At 36.6% G+C, this 13,729-nt stretch overlaps 1 protein-coding gene across 4 annotated transcripts in view; it reads left to right on the plus strand.

Annotated features, from left to right (window-relative positions):
- The window catches only part of LOC149818967 (acyl-CoA thioesterase II), a 173,817-nt gene that overhangs the window by 13,539 nt on the left and 146,549 nt on the right, over positions 1-13,729 (plus strand). For all 4 annotated transcript variants that reach the window (XR_016427221.1, XR_016427220.1, XM_089984881.1 and 1 more), the window contains exon 4: positions 525-606. Coding sequence is in view for 2 of the 4 variants with exons in the window: in XM_089984881.1 (XP_089841007.1) it covers positions 525-606 (82 nt within the window). In the remaining 2 variants the exon portion in view is untranslated. The remainder of the gene's footprint in view (positions 1-524; positions 607-13,729) is intronic.

The following is a 13,729-nucleotide window of genomic DNA, read 5'->3' on the forward strand; positions in this document are numbered from 1 at the left end:
CCATATGTTTTATATTGGTAACCACCTGTGATGGGCCAATTACATAAATACCCTTGAATGCAAGTCTAATACATTTGTTGCCACAATGTGATATTAGACATAATACAAGCTGAATATGTTACTGATGTATGATCATCCTTGCACTAACATATAATGACTAGAATGCCCTTGACATGCAAAATGATGAAAATACCCAGCATGACTCACAATAAACGACTTACAAAAATGTCATTGGTCCATAGCCCTAACTTGGCTTAGATACGGTGACATGAGTGGCTGCTGTTCAGTTCAGCGACCTGCTCTTTTTTTTTAATTGCTTATTTTTTGTTCATAGTTCATAAAAATCTATTTCTCCTTGATTATTGCACATTTGAATAACTTTACTTGTACTTTTCTGGTTGTAAGAAGCATGAAAATTTTAACACCCATATCTATACAATTTGGTTGAGATCAATAGTTACTATAGGCTTTGATGTTTCAAAGGTGTATGCTTGCATGACATCTTTAACTGTTCGTCTTTATAGGCTGTGGTTTCTATTCCTGCCAATACCACTGAAGCAAATCAATCAGAACTTTTATTGAAAAGATATGATTATTTTGGTTACGGTAATTAACCTTTTCCTTTGGTGTCCTTTGCATTTATTCCTTCTATACTTCTGCAGTTGTGCAGTGGCTATGATTTTCTAACTTATCTTTGTATTTTTTCTTTCTGAAGACTTTAGTCTAACTTTGCCACAATAGTCTATTCTATCATTTACTTACTGCAGTATAATTGCTATCGCTAGCTCAGATCTCAACTCCATTGTTTGTGGTCCATTCTTATGTTTTCTTCAAATTAAGGATTGACGATATATTCATTGATTGTGGACAAAAGAATATGGCCCTTTTATTGATTAGGTCATAACGGTACTTTGATAATTTATGGATTTTATGCAATGGTTCAATGAGGTGGTTGTTCGAGTAAGACCTCTGTTGAGATTGATGCAATATATGTATTACTGTTCTGTGTACTACCCCTTTACTCATGTATATGCACATTTTATTCTTTATAGGGGTCATCATTCTTGCACTTTTTCATAGTTTGGTTTTTATCTTCTAGTGAGGTAGGTGTAGAGTGTAATACCCGACAAATTTTCAGAGATTTTTGTTTGAATATTAATATCTAAGGTAATGAATATTTTTGGCAACCTATTTTATGATTTTTGAATACACGGTTGCGACCACATCGAAAGTTTGAAAAGAACGCAAGTGATTTCGTCGAAATCAGAGCTCGTAAGCTCGCAAAACTTGCCCGACAACCTCAAGGGCAAAATCATAATTTTTAAGGTCGATTTTATGAGTTTCAAACACTTGGTTGTGTTTGTATCGAAAAACCAAGAAGAACGGTTTTGATTTCATCAAAATCGGAGTTAAAAACACATTAAGAACACGCTCGGCAGTACCAAGGGTAAAATGGTCATTTTATAAATATGACACAGACATTTATGACCAGTAGGGCCATTTTTCATCCATTCCCTAGTTGACTAAGTCAGTCAACCCAGTTTTGTGAATTAAGGAGGGGCATTAATGTACATTAATATATATAGAACTTAAGCCTAATTAGGCTTATTTGCACTAACTAAATGCTCACTTAGTTAGTGTAACTAAGTGGCTGACTAACCAGTTCAGTTGGCTGAACTGGTTGGGCCAGCTGGACCTAGGGTTGGATCATCAAGATCCAACCCAAAGACCCAAGGCCCATTTTAGGTCAAACAAGAGGAGCCCACTGTTTTGGGCCTCTTGTTTTTAAGGACTTCACCAAGTGTAACAAAGTGTTACACTTGGAAGGCTAGGTATTGCCATTTGGCAACACCACAACCCCTCTCTCAGCCTATATAAGGCCCTCTTCTCCCCTCCTTCTCATTCATCAGCTCCCTCTCCCACTCTCTCTTACTTTCCCATTCACCTTCTCCCTACTTAGCCACTCTCAGCTCCCCCCTCCTCTAACCACCATTAACTGGTGGCTATTCTAGTCACCAGCCACCCTCTTCTTTTCCTATCACCACCACTGGTGGTAGCTGAACCATTACCACCTAACCCAGCCACCTTACCTCATCTGCACCACCCAACTGCCATCTCCCTCACCCGGTTTGCCCTACTTAGACCAAGCTCACCAAACCTAGTCTTGTTTTGACCCAACCCGGTTCTCTTGACTAGCCACCCGGTTCTATCCCTAAAACTGACCCGATTCTCACTCACTCATTAACCCGTCTCTCTCTCATTAACACGATTCTCTCTAACCGGTTCCTTCGAGCAAATTAACCCGTTTCGGTTGCTATCATTGCCGCCTCAACTCAACTAGGTTCCGCCGCTTCCCACTAACGCGGTTCACCTCTTTCGCACACGTCGTAAGTTTAATTTGGAGGAAAATTCTCTTGGGATTTTTTGAAATTTTTTCGTCTCTTATCAAAACACTATACGAGGTAAGCTCTATCCAAATATGTGTGGATTCCAAATATTTAAATATATTTTGAAAGCATACATGTTCGTTTATATTATGCATGACGTATTCATCTTGTTTCATGAATATAATATATATATATATATATATATATATATATATACATATACACATTGGATTTTGAATAAAGTAGTTCGATATGTGTCATGCTTCGAATGAAACAAATATATTTCAAATAAAATAATAAGTTTTGATACGTATCTTACTTGAAATAAAATAATCATACTTCAAATAAAATAATAGTTTTTGTACGTACCATATTTTGAGGAAAACAATTATATCTCGAATAAAATAATAAAATAATAGTTTTTGGTACACATCATGTTAAAACTCCGCCTGTGTATAACTGTTTAGTTATACACTGCCGATCCCAAGCCCGGATAAAGGAGGGTTGCGGTAGGCCGGTGACAACCAAGATAAAAACTTAGTCATACCCTATGAATATGAACCAATATGAGAATTTCGTTGGGGCGTTCCCTACTGAGCGACGCGCTGTACTCTATAGGCCCAGAGGCAGTGATAAATGGGCAAGGGTTGCTAGGTCGTCGCCCAGAAGCGACGCGTCACACCGGCGCCCGGGTGTGGTGTCAAATAGGCAAAGGTTCCCTCACTTTGTTGGACGGGTGGGGGTAAAAAAGTTAGTCTAAGACCATAAAATTAGGTTAGCCACTTGGAACATAAGGTCTTTAACTGGTAAGTTGGTAGAGTTAGTAGATGTTATGTGTAGGGGAAAGATTGATATTTTATGTCTACAAGAGACCAAATGGGTAGGTGAGAAGGCAAAAGTGATACAACCTTGAGGATATAAGATTTGGTATACAGGAATAAATAGAAATAGAAATGGAGTAGGGATTGTTATGAGTCGTGAGTTTATAGATAATGTATTTGAGGTCCGTAGGAAGGGTGATAAGATTTTACTTATTAAATTAGTATTAGGTACGGATATTATTAATATTATTAGTGTTTATGCACCTCAAGTAGGTTTAGATGATTCCATTAAGCGTCAATTTCGGGAAAATTTAGATGGAGTAGTACAAAGGATATCTTATGGAGAAAAGCTTTTCATCGGCGGTGACCTTAATGAACATGTAGGCATTAGTAGGGATGGATTTGAGAGTATCCATGGAGGCTATGGTATAGGAGAAAGAAACGAAAGTGGAGAAAAGATTTTAGATTTTTGTTTGTCTTATGATATGATCTTATCTAACACTTGGTTTAGGAAGAGAGAGTCTCACCTACTAACATTTAAAAGTGGGGTTAATATGAGTCAGATAAATTTTTTCCTACTTAGAAAGATAGATAGGGGTTGTTGCATCAATTGTAAGGTTATACCGGGAGAAAGTGTAGCTACACAACATAGAGTCTTAATCTTAGATCTTAGAATTAGACAATGCCGCAAAAGGGATAGACATATGATAGATCCTAGAATTAAGTGGTGGGCACTGAAAGGAGCTAAACAAGGAATGTTTGTAGAGCAGGTAGTTAAGGAAGCTGATTGGTGTCTCGAGGAGGATTCAAAATCAATGTGGAATAAGATAGCGGGTGGCATGAGAAAGGTGGCTAAGGAGGTATTGGGTGAGTCTAAAGGTTGTGCACCGCTAGGTAAGGATACATCATGGTGGAACGAGGATGTCAAATTAGCTATTAAGGTTAAAAGAGAGTGTTATAAAAATCTAAGTAAAAGTCGTGATAATGAGAATATGGAGAAGTATATGATAACAAAGAAAGAAGCTAAAAAAATAGTTCGAAACACGAGGGATAAGGTATATAAGAAGGTTTATGACAAGTTGGATACCAAAGAGGGCGAGAAGGATATTTATAGGCTTGCAAAGATGAGAGATAGAAAATCGAGGGATCTGGGTATAGTTAGATGTATCAAAGATGAAACACAAGGGGTTTTAGTCAAAGATGAGGAGATTCAGGAGAGATGAAAATATTATTTTAATAAGCTATTTAATGGAAGTCATGCTCAGGATCTTGGAGACTTGTCCATTCCTTTTCATGAGAGGAATCGTGACTTCATGCGCAAGATTCAAAACAAAGAAATTGCAGAGCCTTTGAAGAAAATGAAATTAAGAAGGGTAGTTGGCTCAGATGGTATACCTATCGAGGCTTGGAAATACTTTGGAGAGAAAGGTTTAGAATGGTTGACAAATCTTTTTAACAAGATTTGGCGGACAAATAAGATGCCTAATGAGTGAAGGAAGAGTACTTTGGTGCCTCTATATAAGAATAAGGGTGATATACAAGAGTGCACAAACTATCGTGGTATAAAACTCATGAGTCATACTATGAAACTTTAGGAGAGCGTAATTGAGTCTAGGTTGAGGAAGGTTGTTATGATATCGGAGAATCAATTTGGTTTTATGCCCGGAAGATCAACTATGGAAGCTATACATCTTCTTAGACAACTTATTGAGAGAAATAGAGAGAGGAACAAAGATTTGCATATGGTTTTTATTGATTTGGAGAAGGCATACGATAGAGTACCTAGGGACGTTCTCTGGTGGACAATGATGAAGAAAGGTGTTTCTCTCAAGTACATTAGTATAATTAAGGATATGTATGAAGGAGTAGTAACCAATGTCCCCACTTGTGGAGGGGTGACAACCAATTTTCATATAACGGTTGGGTTACATCAAGGATCTGCTTTAAGCCCTTTCCTATTTGTTATAGTGATGGATGAGCTTATGAGATCAATTCAAGAAAATGTGCCGTGGTGTATGTTGTTTGCTGATGATATTGTTTTGATTGATGAGTCTAAAGCTGAGGTTAATGCTAAGTTAGAATTATGGAGATAGACATTGGAAGCAAGAGGTTTTAAGTTGAGTAAGAGTAAGACAGAATATATGGAATGTCGGTTTAGTAAGCAACGAAGTAGTGATGGGAGTGTAGTGAAGCTTGGTGAGCAAGAAATACCGGTGGATGATTGTTTCAAATATTTGGGATCTATCATTCAAAAGTATAGAGAAATTGATGGAGATGTAAATCATAGGATAAAGGTTGGGTGGATGAAATGGAAAAGTGCAACTGGAGTGTTGTGCGATCATAGAATGTCATTGCAGTTGAAGGGGAAGTTTTATAGGACGACTATTAGGCCTGCTTTACTATATGGTACGGAATGTTGGGCTGCCAAGAGACATCATATTCAAAAAATGAGTGTAGATGAGACGCATATGCTTAGATGGATGTGTGAAAATACATTAGATGGATGTGTGGAAATACAATAAAAGATAAGATTCAGAATGAGGAGATACGTAATATGGTAGGCGTTGCACTCATTGAAAATAAGATGAGAGAGAATCGTTTACGGTGGTTTGGACATATTCGACGAAGGCCTAATGATGCTCCGGTTAGAAGGATGGAGAAATGGGAAAATATATTAGTTAAAAGAGGTCGGGGTAGGCCTAGGAAGACTTGGATGGAAATGATAGGAAATGATATGAATGCTTTGAACATTGCCGAGGACATGGCATTGGATAAAAATGATTGGAGGAGAAGGATTCGTGTGGAAGACCCAGAATGATTTTCTTTGTTGGTTCATATCGCCGACCTCAATTGTTTTGGGATGAAGGCATAGTTGTTGTTGTTGGTACACATCATGTTAATATATATATATACCCATCAAGGGTATTTTGGTCTTTTCCTGTAATAGGCGTCAGCCCATTAGGAGCTAACTATTCTCTCTTTTTATTTTTATTTATGTTATTTCAGTCTTTTTAGACTGATGGGACAGCTCCAACTAGCTGTTGGAGCTGCCCCCAACGGTCACAAATGCAACCCAACAGCCACTTAGAACTGCCCCCTTTATGCTCCATGTATTATAAATAGGCCATTCAAGGCCTTGTATTTTCTCACTCCTTAGAGAGTTCCTCTATTCAATAACAAATATATTTTGACCCTTGTGAGGGTAGTTCAGATTATTCAATCAAGTATTTTACTTGATTGAAATGTGTTCTTATTTGTCCATAAGTGGCGTTCTCAGATTTAGTCCATTTCATTACATGGTATTAGAGCTTTGGTGCTCTTGAAGCATTATTCCAAGAGGAGAATCATGATAGCATCAAGAGGAGGAGGATCGTGAGCTTGGAGAAAACAACGAATCGCTGCATCGAGAAGCGCACCATCTCTCAAGCAAATCTTGTATTACTTTTTCTCTCCTTTTTTCTTATTACCCTCTCTCTGTTCTTGTTGTAAAAGAATGAAGAATGAAAGGGAAGTAATCTTCTCCATTCCCGTACGCCTAAATGATACAAAGTATGTGATGTGGGCATTCATAGTAAAGCACAAAATATGAAAAAAAGGTTCATGGGGTTTGGTGGACGGTACTGAAAAAGAACCTAAACTCATTCTCACCAAAATTGAGAATGAAAAAGAAGTTGCTCTTCGAGGAGAAGAAATGTCTAAAGCCATTTCGATTATGAGAAAAAATGAAAAGAATGGAGGATGTGTGATTCAAAGATAATTGGATGATTCATCAATAGTGTGGATATTCATAAATGTTCTAGCTTAGCGAAATTTGATTTCACTAGTGATGCGTGAAAATATCTTAAAGACATGTATAGTCTTAAAGATATTGCTCACATATGTAATGTTCAAAGCAAGGTGAAAACTATGACTCAAGGAGAGATGAGTACTGAGAACATTTTTGTAATTTTTCATAAATGTTTCATTGAAAATTCCTCTTTTATATAAACTTTAAATTATTAAAACTACATTTTTGAATCTATATGGTTTTAATGATTGTATGGAGGTACAAATCCGTTGTGTAAAGGAAAGTTCGCGCTGTAATGCCCCCAAGGTTTGTTGACTTGCTATTTCAAACACCATTTTCCGCTGAACTGCTATTTTAAACTCTGAAAAATAATCGATTTCAAAGCTTTCAAACTTTTCGTAAAAAGTTACAAGTCTGGGATTTTGGGGGCGTTACACCACCATATGGGACTCCACCCATGTGGGACCCACTTAGTGAATGAGAGCCCATATGGATGAGATTCCAAATCAATTGAGAAGAGGTTGAGAGGGTGGGATGTCCTCACCTCTCTCTTAATTGGTCAATTAATTAAAAAAAAGTCAATTATGGTAGGATAATGGAGTGGGAGTCCTCATAAATTAAGAAGTTTTAAATGGGATGAAATTATGGAAATCACAAACCTAATGAGGCTCTCTCCCCTATCCACACGATTTGGGGGAGAAAGACTCATTTTAATTAGAATATGTATGGAGGAGAGGGATAATAAAAGAACCCCCTCATATGCCCCTCTCATCTCTCTCTTTATTCTCTCTCAAACCCCTTTTTCACTTAGTTTTTTAAGGTTTTTGGGCCTTTCTTCTCCCTCTTCACTCAGGCCCCTAGGGAGAACACGGTTTGAGGTTGAGGTTGCTGCCATTAGAACTGCAACATGAAAATGGTGGGGTTGAAGCCATACTAAGCTTATCGATTTCAGTGTTTTATTTATTCTATGCGATTTTCAGGTAGGATTTCATTAACTTGTGTGTGTGCATAGCACCAAGGGTAGATATGCATGCCAGGTTAAATTACATATTTGTATTTTTTATGACATATATATGATATGTTCTTATGAAGTCTTTTATATGAAATTAGAGACTGCTGGGAAGCTTGTAATTGTATGTGAAAGATGCATCTATTCCACTGTTAGAATGCTTTCAGTAGTGATTTTCAAAAGGCAAGTGCTTGTGCAAATAAATTCATTTGCTTTAAGTTTTTGCTAATTTGATGCTTAAGGTGCTTGTAAGTGTGTGTCTACTTTTTGGCAATTTTTTTTATTTGTAATAAATGCTCATGTTTTATTTTTTAGATACTTACATGGATCAAGTTGTTGCATTAATGTTACTTTTACATGTTATCTCATATTTTTTTTGTATTTATTTGAGATTTTCTATTTTTTATTGGTTGTTACTTCATCAATAAAGCATTTCTTTTATTTCTTTTTATTTTTAGATATTTTTCTAAAGTTATTTTTAAGTTTTCAAAAATATATTTTTGAGGCTTATACCTTGTAACGACCACAACTTATACCCCTGAAAAATGGTTAAATTTTTTTTAAAACAAGTGCAGAAACATTCCCAGAGACCTGGGGCCTTTACACTTGAAGCACATCCACAACCACAAGGGTTCTTATACTCATTTTTCAAACAAAACTAAAATTTATTTATTAAAGTGCATATAGTCTGAGACATAAGCAAATAAAATGTAAATAAAGCAGAAAGAAGAGCCACACTGTTCAAAGGAATCTGTCCATCAATCGTGTAGTCTTCTCGTAGCTCATTTCAAAAGCAAGTCGTCTCACTGAGCCTCTGAGACTATAAAAAATACAAAAGTAGGGGTGTCAGAATCCAAAGAATTTTGTGTACGAATCCCTCTAATGAAACAAATAAGTAAAAAGAACATAAATAAGATTCATGCAATATTTTAGAGGGATAAAATTATGACAATTTCATAACTCAATTGATTATTCATGTAATAAAAAATAATTATTAAGCATGATCTAATGCATAGCAGGAATATGCATGATTTCATAGGTACCACAAATTTAGTAATAAAACATTTAACATGCGTTAGAGAACAAACACCATGCATTCACCCATACATCGCAAATAATTATGCATGATCTAATGCATAGCAGGAATATGCATGATTTCTATGCACATGCATGAATAAATTAATATTTTTTATCAGATTTTTTTTTTCATATGCATGTCCCTATTAAATGCATACAATTTAAGTTTCTCTTTTTATTACCGTTGCTCACGGATACTCCAAACGAGTAAGAATTTTCGAGGTCAAGTAGGGTTCTTAGGGTAACTTAGCATACAAGTTGTAATTTATTACTAGGCTCCAAACTTAGCCTTCGATCGAAACAACCTTCGAAACATTAGACCTCCGCATTTAACGTCGGGACACTAGAAACTTTCACATCTATAAATGTGACTTTCTTGGTATACCAAACAACAACTGTGTCTACACATCACCCACAGGTAAAGTGACAGATTCTCCCTAAAACCGTAGCCATGAGAAAAACCTCAATATCAGGTTTAAGGGTAACAACGCAAACAAAGTTTTAGTATCCTCACGGTTTTTCAAAACCGCAACTCTAACAGTCCCATTCTAAAGACGGGATATCTCAGAACGTATATTACACTGTTCTTTTTCTTTATCTTGTTATTAATACCCATTCATTTATTTGCAATTCAGCATGCAAAATTAGTAACACGAGTTCGCATGTTCAAATGCGAGGTTCATCACGAGCCCACATCCCGTGAAAAACATAGAACAACACAATATAGTGAAACAATATCAATATGACTTTTGCGATGCATTAAAATAAGTAAAGAATGGACAATTCAAGCTCAAGGCTCACACAACCCACAATGATCTAATATTTGAGCATCGATGCATTCATACAAAAAAATCATAAATAATATGCCACTATGCATTTATTGCACATGCTTTTTCAATGCACATTCATACATGCCAATTAGAGATGTGCAAGAACCAAAACATTTATATACATGTATTCAATATTCATATACACGTGTTCACAAAATCATGTCATTTACATGCTTAAAGCCAAGTCTAATACAAATAATAAATCTAGAAATTAACATGCATAACTTAACTTTTGTTTTAGATTCACATAGGCACATAGAAAAGCATAAACTGAAAATTTACATATACTAATTTGACCCTCACTTATGCCTAAACTGCGCATGCAGCCACATGCCAGATCTGAATATTGCTCGCACAGGCAGCTCAACCATTTTTGTTTGAAAACCATGACCATATATATAAAATTCTTTTTGGGGCTTTGGCCAACCGAACCCAGCTGACCCAGTCAGCTGGGCCTGGCAGACCCAACACGTGCCCACCCGAACCTAGTTCGGCTGGGCTTGACAGGCCATGCTGCCATCCAGCTGAATCTGGTTCAGCTCGGTCGGCAACACCCTGCCAGCCCACTAATAACAGGCTTTATAGTTTGTTTCTAAATTACTTTTTTTTTCTGTTTTCTTTTTTTTGACAGAATGCCATAAACACATCACATGCCCAGCTGACTGTCAGTCGGTTGGGGCTAAAGCCAAGCCTTTACCCAGCCAACTGACAGTCGGATGGGGCTCAGAAAAAACAATTCTTTTTTTTTTGAAAGTACCCGGCCCAGCCTGTTCATATCGCTGACCCCAATTGTTTTGGGATGAAGGCGTAGTTGTTGTTGTTGTTGTTGTACCCGGCCCAGCCAGCTCAGTTGACTGGGCCCTGCTAGGGCCAGTTGCCCAACCAAAAGTAGGTTGGTTGGGGCTCTTTGAAAACCAGATTTTATAACAAAAAATCTTGTATATATATATATTTCCAGTTAGCTTTTTAAATATCATGCCCAACCAACAAATGGCTGGGCCAGGATAAGGTGTCAAGGTCTGACAGGCCAGCCGACCCTCCAAATGGATATACATACCCAAAACTAAGAACTAGAAAAGCAGGATATTGAAGGAAACTACCTCACATATAATGAAAAAATTGATATGTCAACAAAACAGGGAGAATGATATTGTAATCTGAGACTTAGCAAATTGCCATCTAGCATTTAAAAATGTAGAGAATTTTTACAAGCCTGACCTTCACTAAGTACTGCTAATAATAAGGAAAATTGAGCAATGTAGTTCAATGCTGCACAAGCATAAGTGTCATCACCATTCGGCCTGCAACTTGAATGCAGAATAGGACCCAAAAGAGTGTCTCTATGTTTAAGAACATCTGGCTTATGAATCCGAAACTTGATTTCATATGGGTCAGCAGTTGTATGCCCTTTGGTGTACCCCAACTGCATTGATTACTAATAAAAGTTTCAGCTCCAACCCAGATTGTAATATTTTATCGAAGGTGTTATTACCCAGCTAATGCCCAACTTAAATCTTTAGACCTAACTAGGCGCCAGATCTGGCTCCTGATGCGCCTAAATTTTCTGTGACAAGATTTGACCCATCTGCAACCCTATGCATTGCCCCCTAAGTGTAGAGAGGCACCTGTTTGTTGAGTAAACATTTGAATAGCTTAACTATTTAAAAGAAAAAGTTCTAAACGCTATTGCAAAGACCATTGTCATCAAATCGTTGGTTTTTTTGCATTCAGTTCTTACCCTCTATCAATAGTTCTTATTGGAATTGGTGATGGACCTTGGGAAGACATGACAAAATTTGATGATAAAATCCCAACTTGCGTATTTGACAATTGTCAGGTAGTGGATTGTACTTTTCCCAAGCATTCATGAACTTGAATGCCTAGAATTGTCAATCAAAATAAACTAATCACAAAGCTCTAAACTAGTATAGTTGCTTCCCTGCAGTTTGTAAATTTTACTGCAATTATGTCCTCGAATAAAAGTCCCTATGAGAAAAAGAAGCAACATTTTCCCTTGCAGCACTCATGGAGGTTCCTATTCAGTCCAAAGCTGTTATGCAGCTTGGAATTTTGGGGTAAGCTGTCTTAGAACTATTGGAAGCATGATTTTTAATAAAAAATTGAATATATATTGGGGACTACTTTGTTACTTTTCAGGTTTCAAAACCCCTTCTCAGATCTGTCCAGATTTGTCCACCATTGCAGTGGACAGATCTGTCTAGATCGGACAACATGCATGATGAGACAGATCTGTCCATCATTGCAATGGTCAGATCTGACCGTACAATCTTACAAGACAAATCTGTCTGGTATATATATATATATTGTAATACATGAATACATGCAGGAATAAACGTAGAAGCCAAATATACATATTCTAGGCATACCTACTTCGATTTTCATGGATTGAAACATGAGAAACTGAAATCAAATCCATAATTCCTTCAAAAATATTGCCTAAAGCTTATTTAAGCTATTTTTCTCGTTTGAAACAAAAGAGAACACCCGTACCTTGACCGTAGATCGAAAAAGAACTAAAAATTAATGGTGAAAACGTTGGATGATTGGAGAAGACAACCTCCTTTTCCTCTTCTTCCTCTTTCCCTTATTTTTTTCGCTCTCTCTTTCTTTTTCTTTTTCTTTTGAGGCTATTTATAGAGAAAAGGGGGTGACACCCTCTCTTATCCATCAAGCCCTTCTAGAGAGGGCTGGAGTTAATCTTTAATTGGGTCTCTCTCACTTTCCAAAGTTTCAGAAACTCTAAAGTTGTCTTTTCAAAGCTTCTTTCCTAATTCAATTAAAATTTCTCAAACCTTCTTTAGCCTTCTTAGACATGTATAATGATTCTATCAAGGATTCCTAAACAACCCTCAAAGTTAAATTTTGGAATTAATTAAAAATAAATAAATAAATAAATATTTATTTATTAATAATTAAATACTTAGAAACTTCCAGAGGGCACCTTATCCCTCTGAGAGCCTTCTTAACTCTAAATTAACTTCAATTTAAATATAAAAGTGAATTAAAGCTGTATTTTCGTTGGGCATGAGTTTTGGATCTGGATCCGGATCTAAAATTCAAACCCATATCCAAACCCCAATTAGGTCTTGGGCTGGATCAATTCCAAATTAATATGGGTCTTGGATAGAGTTCAGATCCATATTAATTTGGATCAAATGCATTGGATCCAGTCTGATCCAAATCTGAACTCGACTCGTCGAGACGGTCTTTTTTGGAAAAACACGATTTTTGGGCCAACCATAGCCCGAATTCAGAAAATTAAAATATTGTTACGCTCAGAATTTTGAGACGCATCCAACGATATATAACTTGAATTTTGCCTCTGAAATTCATTCGAAAATAACCTGAATTTCGCTTGAATTTAAAGGTTGAAAATAAAACATTTTCTTACGTTTTGATTGGCTCATCTCGACTTTGTCGATGAGACCTCGGCCAAGCCCAGACTCAAAAGACGTTAGCCTATATCATGGTTTTACCGATTTTTCCTCTATACTTGGCCAAATTTTCAAAAAATGATTAAGTGTGAAATACGCGATATTACACGCCTCACTTCATTTTTGGTGAAGCGGTTCACTACATCTCAATGCTTTTCACAACACTGGCACAATATAAAATATGGGGAATCATTATTCAAAAAACACAGTTGTTTATAGTTAAATTTGCAACTAACTTGTTGCTGTTACCGCTCTAAGGCCTATTGCTTTTCTTAATTATTCACAGGCACTATGATATTGATAGGTTGGGTATTTGACGTGCACAAACTTGATATATTATTAATTTCATATCCTTTGCTTTAA

The sequence above is a fragment of the Nuphar pumila genome, chromosome 13 (genome assembly GCF_984573655.1).
Source record: "Nuphar pumila chromosome 13, dmNupPumi1.hap1.1, whole genome shotgun sequence".
NCBI lineage: Eukaryota > Viridiplantae > Streptophyta > Magnoliopsida > Nymphaeales > Nymphaeaceae > Nuphar > Nuphar pumila.